At 33.6% G+C, this 27,691-nt stretch overlaps 1 protein-coding gene across 1 annotated transcript in view; it reads left to right on the top strand.

Moving 5' to 3' along the window:
* LOC120632631 (gonadotropin-releasing hormone receptor) overlaps window positions 1–17,006 on the top strand; it is a 40,681-nt gene extending 23,675 nt beyond the window's left edge. The window contains exons 2-6 of the mRNA XM_039902576.1: window positions 114–815; window positions 2,448–2,631; window positions 5,268–5,467; window positions 7,257–7,378; window positions 16,374–17,006. Coding sequence (XP_039758510.1) covers window positions 153–815; window positions 2,448–2,631; window positions 5,268–5,467; window positions 7,257–7,378; window positions 16,374–16,503 — 1,299 coding nt within the window. The 5' untranslated portion in view covers window positions 114–152 and the 3' untranslated portion in view covers window positions 16,504–17,006. The remainder of the gene's footprint in view (window positions 1–113; window positions 816–2,447; window positions 2,632–5,267; window positions 5,468–7,256; window positions 7,379–16,373) is intronic.
* Window positions 17,007–27,691: the final 10,685 nt, after the last annotated feature.

Raw genomic sequence — 27,691 nt, 5'->3', positions numbered from 1 at the left:
TTAGCTGAACACATTTCGAGCTGACAAGAGATAAAAATTAAAGTAATAACTACTTGAGTGTAGTTATTAAATTATTTTTCTATATTAAAATTAACATAGATTTTTATTTTCAGATTACAAACGAGAAAATCATTGACTACGCATGACAAAACATGGAGAGTGCAGGCAACAATACCATATTATATGACGACGACATTCTTTACACGAGTGAGTTTTTACTTCAAAGGGAGTTCAGCGATATATTAGCGGATGTGAAAAGATGGCCGATTGACAAATGCCTGGAAGCACATCTAATAAACGACACTTTAGGAAATGATTTGACAAACAGCGTCTACGTTTATAACGGTACTCGGGTCACGTGCTTGGAGCATGCGCCTGTTTTAACCAGAAGCACTATAATCAGAGCGAGCGTTCTTTCAGTAATGGCCATTTTATCATTCTTAGGAAACTTTGCAACTATGATTAGCGTTCAGAGAGGCAAAAGAGGTCGCAGGAGAGCAAGGCCATCGTGGACAGCAATTTATAGTCTGATATTCCAGCTAAGTATAGCAGATTTACTGGTGACAGTGTTTTGTATAGCGGGAGAAGCGGCTTGGTCTTTCACTGTGCAGTGGTACGCGGGAAACATAGCGTGCAAGCTATTCAAATTTCTGCAAATGTTTGCTTTGTACTTGAGTACATTTATACTGGTGCTGATTGGTGTAGACCGATGGCTGGCCGTTAAGTATCCTATGAAGAGTATGGCCACTGCTTCAAGGAGTGTAAGACTGGTGATCATTGCTTGGATTCTAAGCTGCGTTCTTAGCATACCTCAGGTTAGTCTTTATCTTTTATTAGCCTATCTTTAGGAGGTAGAGAACTTACAAATACCTACTTCTTTTATTATTTTCTCACAGTCTGATAGGTAATAATTATTTCATTGCATACTGGCAATGTAACGGAAAATTTTAACAGCCGAAACGAAACAAAAAGTTTACTAAATTATTTTAATTATTATACATTTTGTTCACAAATAAAATATGGATAAACAAAAAGGAAACTTTTTTGTTTATAATGATTTCATTTTTGCGTCGAATCTGTGAGAACAAGTGTTTTGATATGAACACAGGTGTTCTTATTATAATAACTGTTTACGATTTTTACACTGAACTAAATACCTTAATGTGTAAACTTGTTTAGCAAGATAAAGTTTACTAGTTTCTAACCGCAGTTTCGTACGCGTCAACTGAGGGTTGATAGATTGTTCGCTATAAGGACGTACATATATCCAATTGCGTACAAACTGGTTCTGGAGTTTTGGCGCGATTAACATACTAATAAACTAATAAACAATTTAAATAATTTTGTTTTTGTACTTTTTTCGTTTAAATTATTAATAATATTTCTAAGTACGTGATAGTATAACTAAAATGCTTAAAACAAACTAAATATAAAAGGTACGTATCAAACATGACTTTATAACGTAAAAACCTTTTTTGTGTCACTAAGAGATGTTTTTCATAAAAAAACCTATATAACCTTATTTAACAAACGATGCTTGTCTATCGTCACAAAATAACTTGTTATTTTAACTTTGATTACTCCTCCTCTAGAGCACAAATCATTAAGTTAAATAAGCTACCTTAGTATGAGATCTATAATAGTTGACCAACATTATTTGGTGCAGAAGCCCTAGAGTCTACTTTGAATAAACTTGAGATAGAATTTTCAACCGCAAAACATCTTTGGCCGTAACCATTCCTCATCTTGGTTATACCAAGAAGTTTTCTTTATTGCCATGACTATATAATTCTAGGTACCTTATGCATCATCTAACATGCACTCGAAGTCCAATATAAAATCTGATTTATGAGTAACAAAATCGTGAACTTAAACTACCACGTTATTTCCTTATTTCGACGGCTTGCCAACTTTGTATCCTTTTAATGCATCTTGTGCATTTTTTCTGCAAATTCCTCATAAAAGTGGTAATAGCCTAGAAATCGTCGGCATCACTATCGTGGGAACTAAGTTTAATCCCGTGTTCGTTTTAAGCTATATCACTTCTTAAAATGGCGGAGCAATCCTGCTATAATCATCTCGAAGATATCTAAAGTCAAAGTCAAAAATATATTTATTCAGGTAGGCCCATAAATGGCACTACTTATGCGTACATTACGTGTACGTGTGATTATTCGTAAACTTAAAACTAAAGCCTCGAAGGGTTCCTAACGCACCCTGATCTAAGAAGAAGCCCACAACAAACTTAGCCAGGTGTTTTTTTGTGTAATCTCTTCGTCTGAGATCTCCATAATCTTTTCAAAGGGATGTAAAATCCACAAATCCGCACAAAGCCAGCTTGGTGGGCTCTGGCCTAATCCCTTCTCATTGTCGATTTTATCTTCCCAATAGTGCCTAAGTTATTTTAGTTACTTGCCAACGCCTTATTTTAACATCCTTTGTTTCAGACCATCGTTTTTCGAGTAGCGAAAGGGCCATTTATCGAAGATTTTTACCAGTGTGTAACTCACGGTTTTTATACAGAAAGATGGCAAGAGCAAGCGTACACGACGCTCTCACTTGTATTTATGTTCATCCTACCTCTCATCATTCTAGTGTCTACTTATGTATCAACAGTGAGAACTATCGCAAGTAAGTAAATAATAAAATCTATTACAAGTTGATGATAATAATGATGACAACATATCACCAAATATTAGAACTAAGTATTAGGCTTGTAAACTTGAAGTTTAGAAGGTAAATTCTAGTGCGTAGGCATCAGCAAATCAATTTTATAATATTTTTTTTCAGATATTAGGGTTTCTCTCCCGTAATAATCCTTTATTTTCCGCCAATAAACAGTATCAGATGCCTTTTAATAAACAATCGAAAATATAATACATTTTTTTCAATCACGTACGTTTCCTTTGTTTTTCCAGGATGAAAAGGATAATACTATAATTATCATTGCCTATCTACGATCATTACTTATATAATTTGCAAACGGTATATCAAAATTTGTCTAAATATTGCCATCCCAAATAGGGAACAAGTAAACCAACAGGCACACTTTCAAACTTTTAACTTAAGTGTGGATTGTATTATGTTTATATCCTTATAAAGTTCTGTCCATATTATAGCGCCGGAAACTTAAGTTTGTATGGAGCTACTTATTTTCTGTGTAATCAGCTATGTATGCTTTGAACTTTAAATTCAATTATCGCAATCAAATTTATTTTGATCGCTTGTATTAATATTGAAAATAAGTAGTACAATTAGTGTTTACTAAGAAAACGGAGTTATGTTCAAATATTTTTAGAGAAATATACTTTCACATAATATAAAACCGTTAAGTGGTAAAGGTTTCCTTTTATACCGTGCGATAACAAATGATTCTACAATTACGAGTACCAACTCTATTTTTGCTAAAAGATTTTCTTTAGATAAAATGAAAAAAGATTCTACTATAGTGAAATGAATAAGAATATTCTAATATTGTATGCTTGTGAAAATTTTTATCAGTTTAAATAGCACATTTTTGAAAATCATCTCTCTCTCAACACACTATGATTCCTAAATATTGTTAATAATTCATTACCACAAGTATGACTTCCCAGGACATTTATACACGCAATTTTGGACTCAAAGTAATTGGTACTTTGACAAGTTATTTCGAAACATTGAACACTCCTTCCAAAGCACGCTCAACTCTCAAGGAGGTAAAGAGATAAAGATACCAAATTAATGAAGGTCGTATGTTTCATCATATATATAAATTACATAACAGGTCGACTACGTATCAGAAAAAGCTCAATATATTATTTATTCTGTAGCCAATATTTTAAATATCTTAACATTAAATTAAACAAGACAAACTATAGTAGGTAAGAGTTAAATATTTTTATTTCAGTGTTTTCCTACAACACTCTTGACATTGCTTTAACAACACATTCGTTCTTAAATGTAAAGGGTAAACCATTCCATTTACGCTATAAAATGCTCGCCTTTTTTCAAAAACTAGCTGGTACCTACTCAAAATAAATAAAGCTATTAAAAGAAGTATATTTATGTCTTCCGTTTTCGAAACTGACTAAAATTTTTAAAATTTTATATAAGAATTATGTAGAATAGTTTTTATGTCTATTCAATTCTTCATACATATATTTCATTCATTGGGAAAATTACAAAAAAACAAGACCGTTATTTACAAACTAGCTGACCCGCGCAACTTCGTCTGCATCAAATCGGTTATTATCGGTTTTAATATCTTAAAAAAATCAAGAACCTAATTGCAGCACCACCTACTGGTCCAGTTTTTTTCCAAACTATATAATACGCGGCCGGACGGCCCTCGGCATTTTTCTTGCTTTAAACATTTCTAAACAACCGTCGTAAATTCTAATCAATAGGTCGAATTTGAATAATTTAAAGAGGAATTTGCAGGTAAATAACCTATAATAATTATAAAACTATTTATTTGGATAAGGATTAATATCATGATAGGAATTCACTTTTCAAATCTATTACTATGCTTATCCAAAAAATCAGGTCAATCTAAAACTTACGCAGATTTTGAAAGACAAATGCGGAAAGACAGACAGACAAAAATTAAATAAAAATCTATTTCGGACTCAGTATCAATTATAAAGCATCCCCCGATTAAAATTTTCAAAATATTTTAAATGTACAGAAATCTTCCAGATATAGTTTTATTATAAGTATAGATTTTGTTATACGAAAATAGGGTTGGTTTTTAGGGTTATAAGTTATTATACAACGTATTCATGAAAATCGAAATAATACTTCAGAGGCTTTAGAGGTATATTATTTAATGTTTCTGAGACTTATCTGTGAAACAGAAACGCTAATCGTGTTTGAGTAAACTATTGCCGTAGTTTTTACTTTTTAAAATAAAATAAATTAGATACAGTCCTAACGCCACATGCAAAAGTAAAATAAAGAGTTACTCCTGTCACTTTATTAGGTACGCGTCGCGTAGCGTATTGCTTATGAAATATACTTATGCACCCTTCAACAGTATTTCTTAATTCCGTTACACGTTGTATATTAATATTACAAGTAATACAGGAACGTTAAAACCATCATAAATACGACAAATAGCATGGAGTTTAAAAGGAGTTTTAGCAATGAAAGTTTTTTTCTCGTTCCGTTCCATTACGGAAAATGTGAAGCTAAACAAACATTAAACTCTCATTTCGGTACTGTACTACGAAAGGGTGTGGTTTACCTTAGTTTATATTACGCCAAACGTTCAATTTTGTTCTCAGAAAGCGAAAAGGTATTCCAGCCGGAAGTGACGCGGCAAGAAAAATATTTGACACCCGACGTTAATAGGAGGAGACTAATAGATAGGGCGAAAATGAAATCTTTAAGGATGTCGGTGGTGATTGTTGCGGCTTTCATGATCTGGTGGACTCCGTACTATGTCATGATGATAATGTTCACGTTTCTGAATCCAGACAAAGATGTAAGTAATTATTTAAATTTACCTTTTATGGTCTTGTTTGGTTAACTAGTGGATCCTCGTGTCTTTGTTTGCATACGAATTCTAATAGGTTTATTCAATACCACAAACCACGGCGTCGCATCGACCGCCCGCGCTTTTATTTCATTAGCTGGACTCCTAAGAAATTCAAAATTCATTTATTCTAAGTAGGCCTAGTTTATAAGCACTTTTGAAACGTCAAGTCAGTCTGTTTGTCGTGACTCTACCACCGGTTTGGAAGGCAGATTCTACCGAGAAGAAACTCAGTAGATTGTTATTTTACAGTATCAACACCATTTTACAGTTTACAATCTTTTGAGAGATGAGAGCGGAGCCTGCTTGCAGGCAGCCTTGTCGTTAAGAAATTCATCAATCGTATAGTAACCACGATTTATTAAAGGGATAAATTAAAGGGTCGTATCATGAATTTTAATAACTTGTAACCTTCCCAAAGAATGTGCTTTTGAACGCTAAAAGATTTTTCAAACCGAATCTAGTTTGAGATAAGCGCACTACCGAATGAAAAAAAACTTTTTAGCTATGTTGTTGCTCCCGTTTTAATACGATTACAACTTCTGTTAGTCGTTAGAAAAGTCCCCTACAGACTTTCATTCTACGCCCCAACGCGTTACAGCATCCATCAGTTGCTGACTCCCAGGTATCGTAATGATGTTAAAGAGCCTAGAATCGGGCAACTCTAATAAAAAATCAAGAATATTATTTGTATAAGTAATAAAGATACCACCTATAATGGCACCTATATTTACCTTAACAGTGATCGTTATTAGCCTACTAATGACCCACTGGTGCAGTCCACTGCTGGACTAAAAGCCTCTCCCAACGGGAGGGTTTGTCCATAATAATCTTATTTTAGAGGGAGAGACCAATTAATAGCTTAGATCCATCATGTTGCTTTTATACAGGTGTAAAATAATAAACTATAATATTTAGGAATATAGGCATATGGATTACTATATAGGGATAGGGAGGACTTTGTTTATTTCCGAACTCAGAGCTGGTACTGACAAATACTAGTCAGTATAAGCGACTGTAAATGTTTGGACCAACCTAGGAATCGAAGTTAGGACCTCGTGTTTTACAGAAAAACATGTTTGTCAATATACCAACGAGGCTATTATTATTATTTTTTGAAACTACGATAAGGCACACAACGCCATCTAGCCCCAAATTAACCGTAGCTTATATAAATAAACTAACGACATTACACACATCATCATCTAGTCCAAAAGTCAGCTTAGCTTCTGTTATGGGTACTAGGATAGCTGATGAATATTTATATGAATATAAATACTTATTATATACAGATAAACACCCATACACTAAAAAACATTCATGTTCATCACACAAACATGTTCCAGTTGTGGGAATCAACCCACGGCCTTGACCTCAGAAAGCAGGGAGCCGAAAAAAAACCAAGATTAAACTTATGCTCTAAACTTAAATAATGATGCAATGGGAAATAAATAATATTTAACGCACATATTTATATTATAATTGATTAAGCTGCAAACAAAATTGGCAACAAAAATTCGATAGACGCCCCAAACCCCGTTAAGGAAAACGTATCGTTGGTATACTCCCCGCTACTTAGCCGACGGGAAATAAAATATATCAAATAAGTCTTAGAGAGCCGCTGGATACAAGCGTCACAGAATCGTGAAATTACGCTACCCTAAATATCTAATCCTAATATTATATGATGATGATTATTATAAATGTTAATATTAATTGTTTGCTATTAATTTTGCAGCAAAGCGAAGATCTACTGTCGGGGATATTTTTCTTCGGCATGTCAAACAGTCTCGTCAACCCCGTGATATACGGCGCCTTCCATTTGTGGCCAAAGAAGAAAAGATCTCGGCATAGCGACAGGTATACTACCATTCAATTTTTCACCCTATTAATGTTCTCAAAGGGGCTTAAGACTCTTCTCTTTTGAGTGAGAGGGATCAAGCAATCTCACGTGGTGGTAAGTTATGACACAGTCTAAGAACCCATACACTTCACCGTTAGTCCAGCATTTCTCACTTCAAAAAAAAGAGTGCAGCGCTCATCACTGCGGCAAAGAGTTTACCAAAACATCTGTAATGCCAGTTACTATAACAGATATTGTTTAAACATCTTCTTCTCACGTTCTATCTTTTTTACAAAAGGCTTTCGCAGGTGTTCAATTAATATAAAATAAGATCGACGCAACTAATCCGCTTATTTTTGTACGCGTACAGGATAAACTAATATCTTTATAAATAATAGGATTAAAGAAAACACTTAACTTTGATATTATATGTACTACTAGGTACTTTATTAGAGCTCCGCCAAAATAGCAGAATTTATTTAGAACCCTCCCGCTGTCTTTCTGTCCTACCAATAATCGACTCGTCCATCCATCCAACACGACCTTTTTCACATAGAGATAACCAAAATTATTTTCTTGACAAATCGCTACTGAAAAAAAAATCCAAAGATTGACAGAATACTAAATGACATACCTTGGAATTTGGTTAGAAGGTAGGTCATGTATATGCAGCGCCTTGGGACCCCAACGTCCAACGTCCATGCCACTACGTTTTAACTTTAGTCATATTAAATTGATAGGCACCTTTCTTATTATGAACCTAGAAGTTCAGCTACAAACGAGAGAAATGTTTATAGCATTAAAGGAATTTCATTAGAGAAAATTTACTTTAAGCACATAAACTTAACGTGATCTTATAAATTGATTACTTTTCACATCGGGCGTTAGAAGTGTTTTTGCAAAGATCTTCTCACTAATTACATTTAATAGATTTCCTGGGCGAAAGCTACGTCAAGTCAAAGTTTCATTTAACTACCAAACACGTTGTTAAGCTGAGCTCAACGCGTAACACCTACCTATGTACCTTTATTATATAAGTAATCGCCTTTCACGCCCTTGCTTACTTTTATTCTTATATATACAAGAGTTATTGAGTTTGACGATAAGAAGAACAAGTTTAATGTACCGAATAATTATAAACGACATTTATTTCAGATGCCTATAAATATTTAACCCACTTCACTGTTTCCGATTCTATTGAAATTTGCATGCACGACTACATTGAAAGACAATATAGTATTATAAAGACATGGAGCTGATCTAATGATAATTTAATAATATGGAAAATAAAAATATGGAATATGGAAAATTTGTAATAAACCGTTGCCACCCCATCTAGCTTCCACTCGTTTGATTCGTAATAACAAGTTCTTTGGTTTTAGGGTGTTGTTATTAAGTTAGGCGATTACTAAAAAAACTAAATACCGTTCGTAGAAATGTAAAATTAACCTTTATAATATTAGGTTAAAGCATACTCGCTTTAATAAAAAATAACTTTTAGCTATTTTTTATTCGCAAACCATCAAACCTTTTTACAAAAAAAATATATAAGATACTAACTAGTCTTCGAACAAAAAATAATTCTTTCTAGAAATTAAATCGGTTGGCTCAGAATACGAACTACGAACATACGAATGAACTAATTTTTTTTTTAAATATTCATAAAGCACTCACAAGAGCTCCATAGCTCAACTCCAACACCTTGTGACCCAACGAGATATGTATTACTCCACTAATTTCCACTTTACCTTCGCAACTCGTTAAGAACTGTAATTTATGACTTCTCTGTGAAGATATGTTTGGCGGCCCAGCATATATGACAAGTGACTTTTTTAAAATCCCGTGGATAACTTTGAACATCAGCGCTCCTGCAGTAAATTTCATCCTTTGCCCATATTTTTTTAATTTCATTTCGGTAATCCTAGCTTTTCCCATTAACGTGGTAATAGTTAGTACAGTGGAATATAATAAGGTTACTTCGTTAAATGTACTCGCGATATTTAAGCGGATTTTCTTGGGTGGAATTTTTGCTGGCGCCCTCTTAACATTCCACTCGAGTAAGAATTGATTTGAAGTCCTTAATCTGTTTGTATATTCACATTTTTGAGTGTGTTTAATTTAAGTGTCTCTTGGTGAATTTATTTCGGTTGAGTTATAATAATTTGTACTAATAATATTATAAATTTGAAAAAGTGTTTGCCGTAGTTCAAGATGTAGTTCAGGCGTGAGTGACTTAGACAAGAAAATGCACAGTCGTTATGGGATTTATCTATAGCATCATTTTGTTATTACCTTCATGCTAAAAATACTGAAATAAATGTGATAAAAATTAGATACCATTCTACTAGAAATAAGAAGCTACTACTATTACTATTAACTTCTCTTTCACAACTCATGTTATTTCTATAAAGAAAAAAAAATTTATACAATAAATTTGAAATCGTTACCTTTATTAACCTTATTGTTAATCTTAATGTAAAGTCCCATGTGAATACTATCCATCTAATTTATTCTGAAATTCCATGAATTTAAAAAATACGCATTGTTATAATTTGCCTAATTCTAAAACCATTTTAGTCGTTCTATTTTAGCGAGTTCATAGAAAACTAACTATAGTTCCATTGTACCTTAATTAATCTCATACTCACATTGTCACGCCGATTCATTATATTACATCTAATTTCTGTAAGTGCTACATAGGAGCCGTTAAGTCCCTTGGGTACGTTAAAATTAATGATCCATTCATTTGTCTTTTAGGGTCTCATAAACGTGGAATAACGTCGAAATAGTTATTCAGTGTTTTGCCAAGCTCTGGCATTTGAAAGGTGAAATTCAGCTGACAAAACTCTAATAGGTTTGATGGTTTATTAAGGGGTTGTACTCATAAAGCTAAATGAACCGTGTCGAAAAGTTGCAAGTCTACGGAACCAGTTAAATATCAACGCATATAAATAAAGTTAACAAATTTGTTTTGCTTTTTGAAGACTTCCTCTCTCAAGTTTTATAAAATTAAGGGCATTCATATTAATTAGAATGAATTTCCTATAGATTATTTCTTAGCTCAAAGGGTTCATCTCTTCCTACAAGGTTGAATTGATTGCAATCTCAATTTCCATCAATCCGCAATGGTTCAGCGTGGTGGACTACGGCCTAAACTTTTCTCATTGGAGGAGTCTAATGCTCTGTAGTGAGCCGGTAATTGGTTGATATGATAATGATAACTATGTTTTTTTTAAGTTACAGTATTAGAATATGCGTAGAAATAAATGAAATATCTCTCAAACAGTAAAAGAGAGAAGTTAGAGATAAAAATTTGCCCTATTATAATAGGGCAAATTTTTACTTGTAAGTTGCATTCAAACGAAACCGTTAGTAATTTTTAGGTGGAGAAATTTTCAGTGAATACTGAAAAAGCACAATTATAATATAAACGAGCTCTTATTATAATTAATAATGCAATAGATGAGGCTGAATGTCTACTACATTTAAAACATTCAATTCTATTTAAATTGAAAGGTCAAGCCTAGCCTAAAATGAAATCTAATCAGTCCAATTCCGTGGTATGAAATATTTTTCCTGTAAAATGTTTTTAAGAAACAATATGCTTCCTAAACAGATGCTGTATTAACGAGGGAGACATCTGGCGTAGCTTATGTAAGGCCTTGAGACCAAAAAACCCCTACTGTATAATTCAAAAACATAATTTCGTAATGGATACTAAGCGTTCCACAGAAATAATAACGTTTTTGAATGCTTCATTAAGAAATTCATTTTGCTTTAGACGTATATGAAAAAATAAAGTTTTTTTATTGAAAAATATAGGTGCCTAGAAACCGTCCACCATACAACGGATACAATCTTCGTTGTTAGTGAATTAAACTAAAAATTCAAAACTCCGTATGAATTACTCAATGACATGACAAACTCAATTAAAATATAATGAGAAATGTTAATGTATAGGCCTATTTGAACAAGAATTATTTGATTTTGACTTTGGTCCGGACCAATCTTTATCTCCACAATGCGACAGACACTGATCTGGCGTAAGATTTTGCGATCATTCATCACATCGCTATCGCTGGTTTTTGGGATAGGTTCTACTTCAAAAACGCTTTTAATTAGTGTTTAATAGCACTAACTCATCTATCTGGTAGAAAATCTTTTTTGAATATAAGCATGTCTGTTTACTGCGGTCTATTGTTCCATAGATATAATGATGTCTACGAGAGCCCTAAGGTTTGCCTACCCTCTAGTCATGTTACCTCGTTGCTGTGGTTTCGTTCATCTAATTTAGGCATGTCATCGTATTGGCACGTACTTAGTTGTTATTTGCAGGGTACGAAGAGTGCCATCGGGCTTTTACTAAAGCCCCACTCTCCCTTTATCTATCTGTCTGTCTTTCAGCGGGATTTTTCTTAAAAATACTTATAAAATAAATGTGGTAGTAACTAATTTAGTATATAAGGAATCAAGAATCTATTAGGTAAAAGTGTAACTAACAAATAAAAAAATGTGAACGATTGCCTCAACTCAATGTTTTAAGTTTGATCAAACCTTATTAATAATTTTGATTCACTTGTCAAAAACTTTCAACCAAATGATTGAAAACCCAAATTCATTTACTCGTGCGTTTCACGCTTACCGCATTTAGTTTCAAACTATTACACGAATGAAATATTTTGTAATAAAGCTCTAGCGGGAACATTAAGAATAGTTTAAACTTAAAATTATTCAAATCAGTGTAATCGGAGAACAGGAGGTTACCACAATAGCTGTTGACCGCGGCTTCAGCCGTGCTTTTCTAGCTCGTCGGAAATGAACAGTTTTTTTTGCAAGTTATCTCTATACAAAATTTCGTCCAAAGTAATTATGCTGTGCAACCGTGCAAATGTAACAAAAGTTTTTAAATCTCCTATTTCCTTTTAGGATACAAATAATACTAGCCAAAATGGACTATTTATACTTTTTATTATAACTTTTTTATTTTTTTTATTATATTATACAAGTTAGCTTTTGACTGCAAACTCACCTGATGGCAAGTGACCCTATAAACGCGTTATGCAGTCTAAGATAGTCACCTGTTAAGTGTATGGCAATTATATTAACCCCCAATCGCTTTCTGCGCATCATGTAAGATCGCGCAGCGATTTAGATAGCTTGAAACTAAAAAAGAGTTATATACAAAAAACTGTCAATTTCGTTTTTATAATTTCGTATAAATCATATGGATATATATATATATATATATACATTTTTATGGATATGTATATGTATTTGTATTATATTTGGATATGTATTATTCAATAGGTACATTACCTATAGGTAATGTATTGAAAAACGTAGTACCATACGGCTGTGACAAATAACTATTATTGATGTCTTTTATCAGCAAATTCCCCGCGTCATCTGTCCTATTTAATGCGACATCTGGCTTTTATTTTAAAAGCAATACGCACAGGCAATTTTGCAATAATCATCATCATTAAATGATTGTTATCTATTTACTGCTTGCATTTAAAAGCAGTAAATGCAAGTACCTTTAGTGCACTAATCCATTTTAATCTATACTAATGGTGTAAATGGCAATGTGTGTCTACTGTTTATTTTAAACCGACTTAAAAAAAAGAAGGAGATTCACAATTTGAATGTATACTTTTTTTTGTATATTTGTTATACCTCAGTAGTGGTCTTATTTTAATTTGGTGAATTTATTAGAGGGATCATGGAGAATTTGACTAATGTTATAAGTTCACCTATAGTGTTATGAGTATTAATATAGGAACTGATGTTTTTTCTTTAGAAAAAGCACCATATGTTCACGTGGAACTGATGATGAACTATACAATATTAGTAGTGCACGGTTTGCGCTTCGATAGTGGTATATGGCTACAATTTATGCTGATAAAAATAATAAAGCTGATGAAGTGCTGGGTAAAACTCCTCCATTAACCAAAGCGTAAAATTTTATTTGAAAATTTACTTGGCAACGACTTAACCCGTTTTTAATTTATCATTTTTTTTTTTCTACTTTAGTTCTGCTCAACCACTGCACCGATCTAGACGACAATCGGGGACCGAAGAGCCTTTTTCCCATTTACACAATTAAATTACTGAGTCGACGTTGATAAAATTTCTCATTCTCTTCTGCCTATTCAGATATTTTGTATATGATGACTTCCATGGTGAAGTTGTAGTGCTGTGAATTACATGTGGAATATCTCGGTATCGAGTCTCGACAGAGGCAATTAGGGGATTTTCTAATTTGTTTTTCCACTGGTCTGATAAAGACGTGCAGCCAAGAGATAAGCGTATCGGTAAGATGCTGCGAAGTGATGTGTTACTTATAGTCCAGAAAATATATCTCTGAAAAGCAGCCTCAGAGGATTTAAAAGAGAATTAAAACAAATATGGTGAAAGTAGTACGTTGACTGCAAAAGTATTTAATGCGCTTTGCTCAGTAGTTCATAAAGCAAACAAATCTTATTTGCGCAAAAAAAGTAGTTCCGCGTGGATTTGTTCTCAATAATTGAACTCAAATACGACTACAACACAATCAGTTTTATTTGATTTAGAATTGAATAAAAGAATAAAATACATTTTGTAACTGTATACATTTTTTTGGTGTTGTAAGTGGGAATAGTTCCAACTGTTTGCCACTTTCTGGTGTGCAATTTTCTTACATATTAAGAGTTTATATTACAAATTACTATAACATTTTATTTTTAACATTACATTTTAAACTTTAGACACGTTCGTTAATATTATAATACGCCTTACTTATTGACCAAATTCTTAACCTTAGAACTAATTGATTCAAATACATTTTTAATACCTACCTAGGGAAACATCATGATATAACTGTCAGGAAGCGCAGCGATAGCTTAACAAGACGTGATAACTTAAAACTACCCCCCTCATAGTGATCCAGTGTTAATTCTCAGGTTACATAGTGATATTAGAAAAGTCCCCTTATCGGCCATTTCGTCGACCAATATAGAGAGCCAAATTTTTCGCAAACTCGTCCTAATCTTCCTTTTTCTAGATTACGAGATATTTCAATAGCAGGCATCTAACATCATCTAAGTATCCAATCCATAGCACACAACCTCAGTTTTAATTAAATTAATGTTATTTCTTTCTCACACCGGGAATTTCCTTCAGTGCACCTTGTACTAAGGGAAATAATCAGTATTTTTATGCATAGTGTATAGATATTACGGCACTTAACCTACCAATTCCTTAAAGCCAAACTTCAAGAAAACAGGTTTTACGGCTCACCATAATATCGCCTTTAAAAGAAGACATTTTTATCTATGAAATTAATAATTATGTTATAAATGATGTACCTAAAAGTGTTAGGTTATGAAACTGCTACTTTTTTGTAAGAATCTATGCTTTTAACAATATTTTGGTCCTCTTAAACACGTAACGGTAACTATGATGGAAAAGCAATTTCAATGCCAGTAAGCATTGAATAATGAACGATTTTCCACAAACCTATATTCATTAACTTTACATAATCATAAATTTCCATATTCATTTTAATCGAGCGTCCGGTGGCGACACATGTTTATACTCTAAGCCGCGTTAGTGGGCAAAGGGGCATTTTATATATATACTAATATCCCACGTCAATACTACATAGTATATTTCATGCCTCTATAAATCATAGAGTTTTTCTATCTCTGCACTTGTACCTACTCAATCCTGCAAGTGAAAATTCATCCAACGAGATGGGAGTTGCTGGGCCAAGCTTTTGTATTCAGTTTGTAGGGTGAACACAACGACACTTATGTAGTTTTTTCACAGAATTAGGAACGACGAATGCGGATTTCATTGATTCAATATGCTAGCTACTGGCTGCTTTAGTACGGGCTCGTGAAAGATTCTAGTGGTATTTTACTAATTTCTATAAATGAATAATAAATAAATATACTACGACAATACACACATTGCCATCTAGTCCCAAAGTAAGCGTAGCTTGTGTTATGGGTACTATTGACTGATGAATAATTTTATGTATATATACATAAATACTTATAAAATACAGATAAACACCCAGACACTGAAAAACATTCGTGTTCATCACACAAACATTCGGGAATCGAACCCACGCAGTTGTCGATTGGCACAGTGGACCAATCGACCGTCAAAACGATATAACTTTATATTCAGCTACAAAGCTAGCTATAACAAGGCATTTTTTATCGAGCCACGCAACGTGCGTGCATTACTATTTGTGTGAAGGCCAATACTTAAATAAAATTTTGCGGTACAATTTATCCTAGTCCGATCTCCAAAAGAGGCTTACTATCTAATGTGGGAAAACCAGTCAAATAGAAGTCTTTACCGAGTAAAAGCGAGCGATTTCAAGTAGATGTTTGATAAAAGTTGCTGATATAATAACTACCTGCGTATAAAAACTCTGGCATACCAACCAGACCATAGTGGTATTTTAGAATTATGAATTTTTGTTGCGATGAAAAGGTTCCAGTAAAAATAATCTGTGAATATTTGCTCGGTATATTTAAAACGAGTGGGCAGGTGGGAGTTGCTTATAATTTATGTAACGTATTAATTTTCACATCAAATTGATTGTTGAAGATTCCATCCACGGAAAATATTTATTTTGAGTCCCGAGAGGTCCCGAGAGGTTATCCAATTATAATTAATTACTCTGAGCCCCTTCAATTTATGAATATTAAAAACGATATAAATAAATAAACAAATCTGTCTGCCATTTCAAAATAACTGCTTATGTGATTCACTCTGTAAATCAACAATGGGCTTAAAAACAGCTGAACCGATTGTATAACAACACTTTACGAGTTTTTTGGAAACAAACATACGGAAGTGATTTTTTATTAAAGTTATTTACTAAATTCCATCCGAATCGCTAGAGTTGTTCCAAACACCGAAAATCCAATAACATGTATATTCTCCATAGAAGGATTGGAACTCCGTGTCTTCTCTTATTATGTACAAGTTGTAATATTTACAATATTTTTGCAGGGAATCTGGTGGTCAACATGCATCGTTACTGCGACGTGGCGACCACACTTCGTCAGTGAGACTAACAACTATCAGGTCGCTCAGGTCATCAGCAAAGTATTCCAACGGACAGAATATCAGTTTATTATAACCCATTAGTAATATCGGGGCCATACCTCGCACAATTATTGCCGAAGAATCTTGTTAGTGTGATATAAACCTAGTCATTTTTAAAACATGTGATTAGAAATAAGCATTAGAATAGATAAGGACTATAAATGTTTAAGATTTATACAATACTTCGTAAGTGAGTATAGTTTCATTGGTGTATATATAATACTTAACTAAAGATATATAAAAGTAAAGTATTTATTTTGCACTATGTTAAAGCAGTCATTGGTACTATTTAGATTTTACATAAATCTCTAAACAAAATTAGCAATTTCAAAAGAAGTGTTATCTTTTTTACTATATCTTTTGTGGAAAAAAATAACAATATTTCCAGATCAGTCGATGAGTTAATTAAGATTACAGATGTGATACCTACAACAGAATTGTAACCAATTTATATTTCTTAAATAAAACGGGTACATATCACGATAATATTTTGGGATTTGCCGATTCGACCCAGTTGCATGGGCACCGTGGGCACGACGGGACTCATAATTTTTTTTGGATAAAATTTAGTTTAATGTAGAAAAAGTTTGTGTGAATAAAAAATATTTGTTGTTTGTGTTACTAATTTATAATTCAACATTAGATTGTAACTTTGGAAATAAATGTAAATTGTATTTATGTAAACAGTTTGTATAAGAACACGTTTATGTAAGCAGTAAATTAATTAAAGCAAAACGTATCATTTGTAAATATTATAATATTTAACATTAAGATATTTAAAATTATTTGTTTCAATTCTTTCTGAAAAGATTTCCCAAGGGCCTGGTGCCCCAATAGGTTTTATATGTTAGTTTAAAATCTACTAATAGTAAGTGGTTTATGGGTAAGACTTTGTAAGTCCTAATTGAACCTTTGATTTTCCTTTATATAGCACGCTAAGCCAATAGTCGCAGCAATAAATCATCTCGACGGAGCCCTTACTCTAAGCTTTTAAGTTTAAAAACGTGATAGAAGCGTAACGTCTCGTTTTGACAACCTTCCTAGTGCAGTGGTGAGTAACCTTGGTCTCGTAAATGGGAGATCCCGGGATCGATCCATGGCAAGGGAAATTTAGTACGTCATAAGATCTGAAGCTTCTGAGGTCTAATTTGGTTTTCGGCCGTGGCTAGTTACTAACAAGCGTATCACTAATTGATTTGGCGTACTGGTACAAAGGCGCCTAAAAGCTGATTACACCGGCAGAGTTATTACACCGGCTGAGTTATTACACCGGCTGAGTTATTACACCGGCTGAGTTATTACACTGTCACAAAGCCGTTCAGACTAGAACACAGCCATGCTGCTTCGCGGCAGAAATTAGCTTTGCGGTAGTCCTTAACGAGCTCGGTTACAAAAAGCTTTACTGCTATTAAAGTAAACAACAGTAACAGTTAAAATTGCAGCCGAGAACTAACTTGTAGCGGAATAATAGTATATTGTGCAACTAGTGCGACAAGTTGTCGATTGCCCACGAAATCGAAGTTGAACGCACGAGAGAAGCGAGTGCGGTCATTCGCTTGAGTGGGTAATCGATGTCGCACTTGTTGCACATACTATTTTGTATTACTCATGCGAGGAAAGTAGTACGCTCGCTCTTGTGGTTGAAAAAGAACCGTTTGCCCATTTTAAAATTAGATACTACTTTACCCGCATGAGTGATACAAAATAAATTACTGCGTTTTGTGACAAGCATTGCTTATAAGTCATGTTCAAATTAATATCCCACTAAAAGTCACCGGTATTCTTTCTCATTACTTATCTTAGGTTATCGAACCCAATACATCGTGCTCATACACCCACAGCACTTACCACAGCGCCACGGAGTTGTGAACTAGCGTCAGTAAGAATATTCAGCCGTACATACACAGGTAAATAGGATTATCTGGTGTTGCTGATTTTACCCTCGGTTACTTTATGGATGCTATTCAGCCGAGCTTTTATTCAAACAAGAACGCCTATTCCACATTATGATTAATCTACCACCTGGCCTATTTGCAATGCAGTGCTACTATGAACAATCATACGGGATATATATAGAAGTTTCGGAATGAGGTTTTAATTAGAATTACCCTGCGGTTGAAACTACGTTAAAAATTAATAATTATTACTTTATTACTTCGGATTGTAGCAGACATTTCAAAGTAATTTTATCGATGCCGTAGTTGTGTCATCTTTATTCATGTTACTGTCCCACATCAAAAATAAATCAGTATTAGCGTACTCGGTAGACGTCGTCCTGCCCGGTAGAGCAGCGCCTCCAACCGGGTCCAATTGTGTTTTTAAACTAACCAGGAACCTGTTGAAACATACACACAATATTTCATCAAAATTGGTCCAGCACTTTGGGAGGTGACAAACACAAGTATTGAATAATTATTTCTTACCGTTTAAACCTCCCATAAATATTTCAAGACCGAAATTAGCCAAACCGGTCCTGCCGTTGTCGAGTTTTAGCAAGACTAACGATTAGCAATTCATTTTTATATACCTATAGAAATATGGATACATTTTATATTCCTAGAAATGGGCAGTTCTACGAACAGTTGTATTACTGGGTTGGGTGGAGCAAGCTTTCCGATCCTTAATTATGTACCTTCTGATGAATTAGTTTAAACAATTTATTTATATCTATACATTGAGACTTTGAAAGATTAGGTATTTGGGTGGGTGTTTGTTCCTTAATGACGCCAGAACGGCTGAAAAGACTATTGGAATTTGTTTAAGAGATAGATTATAGTTTTTATCCTGGAAAAATTTAAGGGTTGGATTTGATTTTCACTGAACAAGAGACCGACATGTTATTTTGGATAGTTGTATTTCAAGGGTCAAAGAGTAACATACCCATAAAATTTTCTGACTGTATAAGTACGTATTCTATATTATAATAAGTATGAGCTATTAATGAATGTAGAGGTCCGTGCCTCAGAAGTGGGTCAAATAGGCTGAGACTTATCTTCTAACGACGAAGTTGCTTGGAAGCGTCGGTTCCTAATAAAAGCAGGATAGTAAATATTTATAAAATGCTTATAGTGGAAAACTAATTTTTGAGTTCATTCGTTCATCGTAGATTTTTCTGGGTTTCCTGAACAGTCAGCAGGAAACCCCCAATAGGTAAATGATATTTACTTGTGTAAAATATAATAATTTTTGTGTGCCAGAAAAGTAAATTGAAAAACAATGTATTTTTTGGAAGTTACCACTGCAAAAAGATGTTTTAGATTCAAATTTATTTTAAGTTGGTATACTCAATAAGAAATACTTTGCTTAACGCAAGACTTCGTTACATTATTATCAACTGCGATAAAAGAATTAATTTATTCTATTTGTTTAGTTCTCTTGGAATGAAATTGAAGCGTCGGAGTCTAGGAATAAATTTACATTTAAGATCTTTGCTTCAACAAATACTCGGGCCGTAAAGATTTATTTCTGTTTAAGGTTTATCTTTTACCGAGTGCTTTAAAGTTGAAAATTGTAAAACCTGTCTCCAATGCAAAATACTATACAATAAGTAACATGAAACAAGCTTTGTGTGTTAAATTTTTCTTATAAAAAAATCGCTTTTATGTACATATGCAAAATTAATTTATATATATACATATATTAAAATAAGTAATTCGCGAAATAGACTTAAGTAGGTCATATAACGCACAAGACATGGTACGTCCGAGTACCTATTCTGACAAGACAGCTGAAGTGCTATTTACACACTTGATGAAACTCAAGTGTGGGCGCTGAAATCGTCTTCTAAGAATCTCACGTTATACAACAATAAAGTTAGTCAATCAATGTTTAAGAAACTTGAAGAGAAATATAAAATATAGTAGCATGTCGTGATAAAATGATTATATAGGAACATTTATCAACAATCTTTATAACCTTCCAAAAAAAAAACGAATATTCTCAAATCGAAGCGTTAATATTTTTCCTAATTATTATCTTAATATAAAACCTTTAAAATATTAAATAATGATATTACAAACGTAACATATATATTTGTTTACCGAATAAACGAATAGAGGAATGAAAATGGAAAATCTTATCTTTTTAAGAGATCTCTTTCAGACAACTTTAGGCATTTAAAAGGAAAGGGCAATAAATATATTTATTTAGCAGAACTATTTTTAAATGTTCCGATAACGAATTCTAAAGTTGCATGGCAAGATTCGTACAGTTTGAATATACGTAGTATGTATTTAAGAATTTACTTAGTATGTATATTAAAGGTTTTTTATTTTCTTGTTGCCTTATCGGGTAGACGAGGTGACTTAACGGCAAAAGTTTTATTTCTTTATTCAAATAGGCATATAGAACGTTTGATTCGTATATAACCTAAGAAAACCATGGTGCCGACTCACTATAAACTCATTACACATATACTTTTGACATGATAGATGGCATTGTAAGTGGGCGCGCCGAGTAAAAAAGATCATTTAACACACACAAACAACGGTCTAGTACAACTTGGAGTTTTGCAAATACGCACAGAAATAGAAAGGTAGAAACATATTTAAGATACTAAGGAGTATTGTGATTATATGTACATTTCGAAGAAGACGAGTTGGAAGCCTTACTTACGTCATACAACGTAAAAAATAGCTCAGTCATCATAATATAATCATGGTTTGAAATTGGTTCAAACACTATGCTGAGTACCTTCAAAGGTACTTTGTAGTTATAGATATTCGGTGTGCATGGGATGGCAACTTTCGTACACACCATGGTACACAAATCCTAAACTAACAAGTAGTTTAATCATTTTTGCTGTGTTCCCTTTTCAAAAGTATTTACTACTTACTAAACTTAACTTAATAATTAATACTAAATTATGCTTTCATAGCCTTTATTAAGTTTTATCAAGATTGGTTTATGTCACGGAATAATAAGTTAACGAATGTAGTTAACACCATCACCTCAAAATAACGGTAACATATATGAACACTTCATAAGTGCCGGTGATGTCTATAAGAATAAAACATATTTGAATTTGAATTGGACCACCTGAGTCTGCGACAAACTATCTTACTTTCCAATTTTTTTCCTAATGCCCTGTGTCATATACAACCTAATTAACACCGTTAATCATATATATCTAATTCTTGTTATGGACATGGAACTCATATTAAGTACCTCTAATCGATTTCTACGCTTCATCTTACCAGAACGCTAAATAGCCTAACTTACTTGGTGGGTAGGGCAGCCAAAATTTCCCACCACACTAGATCAGCGAAAATTCTAAATCATAAATTTCCAAATCGGGAGCTTCCACATACAAGACCACAAAACCTGGGACCTCTCACTTATAAGGCCAAAACGCTCGCCACTGTGCCAGGTAGGTTGATATCACAAGTACATGTAAGCACATTCTATTTTGTAATATTTTTGTACGAATTGTAAATAGATCTATAATAATGTTTACAAGGCGATCCCCTTAAAAAACCTCGAGACTACCCGTATACCGAGATAATACTTGTGAGTTATCTTTCAAAGTTTTCCAAAGACGTAAAGGCTTGAACGTAATATTACTTTGATAGGAAGATATATTTAGAAACACTAAGTATCTTTTTCTTTGTCGTTACACCCTTGTTAGAGTGTTCGTGGTTATCATGAAGTGACGCTGTTTGGAGCAGATGTTATTTGCTTCATGAGGCTGTTAGCTAGTATGAAGAAGTGGCAAAACACTTCTCCATACTGGCTAACAGCCTGGTTTTCATGAAACGGGCCGCTCACAGGAGATTTGACTCGATCAGTCCATCGCGTTAGTAAAAGAATAAAAATAAATATATATACTAAGACAATACACACATCGCCATCTAGCCCCAAAGTAAGCGTAAATTGTGTTATGCGTACTAAGGCAACTGATGAAAATGTTGGTGAATAATGTACATAAATACTAATAATTTACATATTACCACCCAGGCACTGAAAAACATTCATGTTCATCACACAAACATTTTCTAGATGTGGGATTTGAACCCATGGCCTAGGATTCAGAAAGCAGAGTCGCGGCCCGCTGCGCCAATCGGCTGTCAGATTATTATATACTGGTTTATTATTAAACGATTAAGAGTTCCGGTTACGATTTCACGTAGAAACCTGTTAGGGGTAGTTTAATATAACTGGCATCACCCTAACAAGTTAACACATTACCATCTTAGACTGCATAACTACTTATCAAAGGGTGAGAGAGAACGAAGGTCTGATGGTGGAACACAAAAATGTTTGTGATAGGGATCTCGAAGTTATGTGTTCGATACTAGTTCTAAACAAGAATTATTAGAAGTTGGCTTATTAATGGCGTCTATCCCTATGATTCCGTGAGTAGGTTAGGCCCTCGATCCCCTTTTTTTCAATAACATGTAATAAAAATTTTGAAAACCCACATACCTGCTTTGATGCAGAGCGTCGGATCTGTTTTTTTCTGTAAACTTGTGCTTGTGACCATCTATAGGCTGATGATGATTATGATCATCATCAGCCAGATGATGATGATGATTATGGTTTATTGGTAAATATAATAGCATATTTTTATAAAAGTAAAACAACCTTTGGTTTCTCAAACGATCAAAAGATTATACAGACTATAATATGGTTTCATTTTATTAAAATTGTTAGATGGATCTCCTTGTCTAGTTTCAAACTGAATCCTTAATGGTTACCTGTCTCATAAATTATGTGAACTTTCACATATCCATGAAAGTTCTCTTTAGAGCTTCAAAGGCGATTGTGAATATTCATAACCGTAAGATCTTTTGAAAATATAGGTTTGAACATTATATCACTTCATGTGTATAAATCAGTGACATGCGGTTGAAGTAATGTTAAATGTTGAAATTATTGAAATAGTCTATAAACAAAGCAACTATCATCTTCTCGTATATAACAGTTTAATTAACAGTTTTTGAATTTAGAATACAATCAACATAATAATGACTTTAACAATTAGACGTTCAGTAATAGGAAAAAACCTAAACGTTGGCATATGAAAATAACAACAAATCAATTCGCACAAAATTTCTGATACGAACCGCTACGGTGTCGGACATACTTTCGCTGTATATGTTTCCCGTCAGATATTATTTATCTTGAGTATCTTACAGGCAAGTTTTCATATTCAAGAGAGAACCCGCTTAAAGCTCATTGCTTTTGATCAGACTGAATCGCTTGACGACATGTGAAAACGCATGTCAAACGAGGCGTGATCAAACCAGAAATTAGGAGGTGCGTAGAAGAACTAGAGCGACAACACGAATTGCAAAAAGGCAGTGGGCAGGGTGCAAACAGTGGAGTGTCGAAGTCCTTGGGGTCCCAAGGTGCTAACGTGATGACCCCGTATGTAATGGAAAATGAAGTGTTCGCAGACCCTTTGTTAGACCTTCTGTGAACAAACGAGAGTTTGTCTCGGCAGTTTATCTAAGCAGATCTTAGTAGTTATTACTAAGCGTTTATAGACCTACTACTAGATTTACCGAAAATATAAAGACAGTCGCAGTGACGTAGTGCAATAGACCTACTAGATGTACAGACAACATTAAGACCTTTGCAGCGTAGCGCCGGTAGACCTTCCACTATATGAACAAACTAAATCAAGACAGTCGCAGTAACTTAGCTTTGCTAGATCCTGTTCCAGGTATACAGACTACATTGCTTCGCATCAACACAGTTGCAGGACGCTGCTGGATACAAGCTGCACAGCAGTTCATTCCTGTTGACAAGCAATTAAGCAGTTGTTAAGTACAAGAACTTCACTACCTCTACTTATTTATAAGATATAGGTCACGATCATCCTTAAATTTATATGTAGGTATATACCACCGAACGCAATAAAATTCCCTCAAGTGATTTATGGTCAGGGCGAATACTGTCTAGAGTCTTAGCAACTTGGTAAAGAAAGCTAGACTATAAGCGGCTATAGATATAGGCCAAGTTTTTTTTTGTGTTGGAGGTGAAGCATGTGCCATCTATGTTACGTTTGTGAAAGCAGTGCCTGGGTCTATGGAGAACCAACTCATGAACCACGATGAATTGTAGGGACTACAACTAATGCCACCTAGCGAGTCTTTCTGAAAACACTTGCTACTGAATTCAACAGGTTCTTCAGTTTTCTGCAGGAATATTCCGCTCCTTTTTGTCATAGAAATACAAGTTCCTTATCATAGATGGCCTTTATGAATATATTTTTTTGTACAGACCAGTACCCGCGATCCTTTCAGAATTAAAATTGAAAATTTTATGTGACGTATGCAATCTACCATACCCCATAAGATTCTTAAACTAAATATTAACAAATGTGTCTTTATAATTTTATCCTTTCGAAGTAGTGTTGTAAATCATTCTGAATATCTGCGGGGACAAATTGACAGACAAAAATTTAAACCTTCCTGAGTTTTACATTAACCAAAGGGCACCCATGACCAAAATATAACCAGACAATTTTAATTATTTGTGGAACGAAATTGCCAAGGAAAGTACACATTTTTAGCTCATCAATCTGCTATTATAATAACATTAAATTATAATAAAATGCTTTGGGGCAGCCCGGTTATTTTGCTCTAAAACCTTGTCTACTATGAGAATGAAGCCTCGTTCCCATGTAATTCGAAGGGTGATGATGGTGATGAACAATGTGTATTAGAATGATCACTTGATATCTGAAATGAAACAGATAGAAATCTTTTAAATCAAATACCGACATTTTACTAGAAATTCACGGCTTTTTTTGGTTAAGTGGTTAACATTAAGAGACAAAATGTATTTCTGCAATACAAAAATATTCCCTACTGTTTATTCTTCTCACATTTACTTCAGTGACCAAATAAGTGTTAGTTAGGTATGCAAAAATCAGGTACAGAACCTTCTCATTGTACGCTTGAATTTACATACACAGTTCACTTATACAGTATTCCTGTTGATAGATATTTACTTTGCTCACATTCTAAACCGAGGCACGTATGGGATTGGGTGATACGTGACCGACGACATAAACGTAGAATGGTGTAGAAAAATGCCGGTTTTCCCTCGTAATGTCGATTGGGCCCTAGATATCTATGCCCCCGTGAATTCAAATAGATGGCAAATGAAAGAAACGACCGGTTTGGGTGGCCTATTATTCCGTATCAGTTAATACCTTTTTTTCTGACGTGGTGGTACGTATTTATATTGTGAGTATAATATTCTATTCTGTATAATATTACTTTAAAAGTAATGAAAAAATATTTATTATAATATTAAAGAAACAAAATTATTACACAACTCAACTCAAATATGTAACGTACATTATTTTCAAAATTGCCTGTTACACTATCCCGTTTTTTTTAAATGTTTCTTCAACCAAAGATTATCTGGAGGAGATCGCTTCAAGCTGTAAGGTCGCCTTTGTGCATATAGTAAATACAGCAATACCTTTTATTTTGCTAACTTTGTTTTCTTACTTTGTTGCAATAGACTTACTTTAATCTATCTCTTATATATTTGAAAATTTTACAAGCCCCCTCCATTTCTCGCATCTGATTGTGATGTTTATTAACTTTAAGATGTGCTTAAAAACCAAAACTGTCCTTACCTTAACCTTGGTTTCGATGAAAATAATTTTTGATTGATGATTAAGAGAATGTACGCAAAATAGTTAATTCAGCTTATTTTAATGTTAGTTGTCGTTGTATATATAGACGGTGAGGTTGTATTTATATTTATAGATGTTATATTATTTGAAAAGATTATGAAATGTCATCTTTGTATAATAAACACCAACAGCGAAAATATTAAACTTCCTCAAAAGATATCCCACGCAAGAAAACCGTAAACTTGCCAAAATTTTCTTGACGCACGCAATTTTCTCGAATCATCCACGTCGGGCCCAGCTGCTGATTAACCTTTACTCTTAATGTTTACGATACACAAAGACTTTGACAAAATTCGCATTTCGCATCATTTATCTTCACCTGAAATTTAATTAGGAATTCATAGGAACATAAAACATTGGAACAAAAGTTAGCCAAGTTTTAAAATTTGCAATATTCTAATTCTTTGTTTTAAAAGAATCTCTAAAGGGATGAGTCTGATGTCTTCGTCCTTTTCTTTTTGTCTCTTGGCAAAACAATTACGAGTCTACTAACACTCCGGACGAGTTAGCTACTAACTAACTAATAGCTACTCTTTTAGTTGTGGAGTACTTGTACTTTGAACACCACTAAAGTATTCTGTAAGGACAAATTCAACGAATCTGATACATATATGTTGTATGATATAATATAAGGAGTTTCTACGGCTGGACTTTCTTCCACATATCCTTTTACTATTAATTGTAAGCTACGAATTATGGACCGGAAAATTTTCGGATAAGAGATAGGTTAAAAATGTGAACTGAGCTTTAAGTGAATATAAACTTAACTCTCATAGTTGGTTTTCTCGTAGTAATAGGTATAAAGAAAATATTAAAATATACTTGATATAATTATATATCGAATTTAATATCAACTGAACGGTGTAAAAATACATATAGGAAGTAATAGCCATTCTTTCTTGGTTGTAATTTTGTAAGAGAAGTGCTCCTTTTTCTTTAACTTTCTTTGCTTTGGAGTGTCTATTACTTACATGTTCTATAATATCCTTACAATAAAAAGATTTTTCGTAGGACATGTAAATCTTATAAGGGTTCCAAAGTACTATCCTAAGAAAACATTTGAACGAATGTCAAAAGGTAAATCTGGTTTGAGTCAGCTAAAACAGATGTATAGAAAATAAAAGGAAAAAAGATGAACCAAACTATTTAAAGAGGATAATACTAACATATAAAAGTTTGTTAAGTGCGTGTTATTAAATAAGCAGTATTAAGCCTTTAGTATAAAAGGAGACTATAGAAATAAAATTAAGTAAACTACAGTATGTTAATAATTTTACCCTTCGTTTCTGCTACGATACTAGTATAATTACAGTAGAGCTTTTATACACAATATAGGTCAAAGGCAAGCGCAAGAAAAGCCCCACTTAAGACTGCATCATAACTTGCAAACAATCCCTGGTCATTTCACTAGATCTCACCAAGATTGCGGGATTCCGTGATAAAATACTACCATGTTTAATTTGTAAAAATAAAAATAACATAAAAAGGATATTATTCCATGCAACTTACTTAGGTATATGCAAATACATATACCTAAGTAAGTTGCTATTTGTGCCCAGCTTGG

The sequence above is a fragment of the Pararge aegeria genome, chromosome 20 (assembly GCF_905163445.1).
Source record: "Pararge aegeria chromosome 20, ilParAegt1.1, whole genome shotgun sequence".
NCBI lineage: Eukaryota > Metazoa > Arthropoda > Insecta > Lepidoptera > Nymphalidae > Pararge > Pararge aegeria.
The sequence above is the reverse complement of the archived record's forward strand: the minus strand, read 5'-3'. Positions and strand labels throughout refer to the sequence as shown.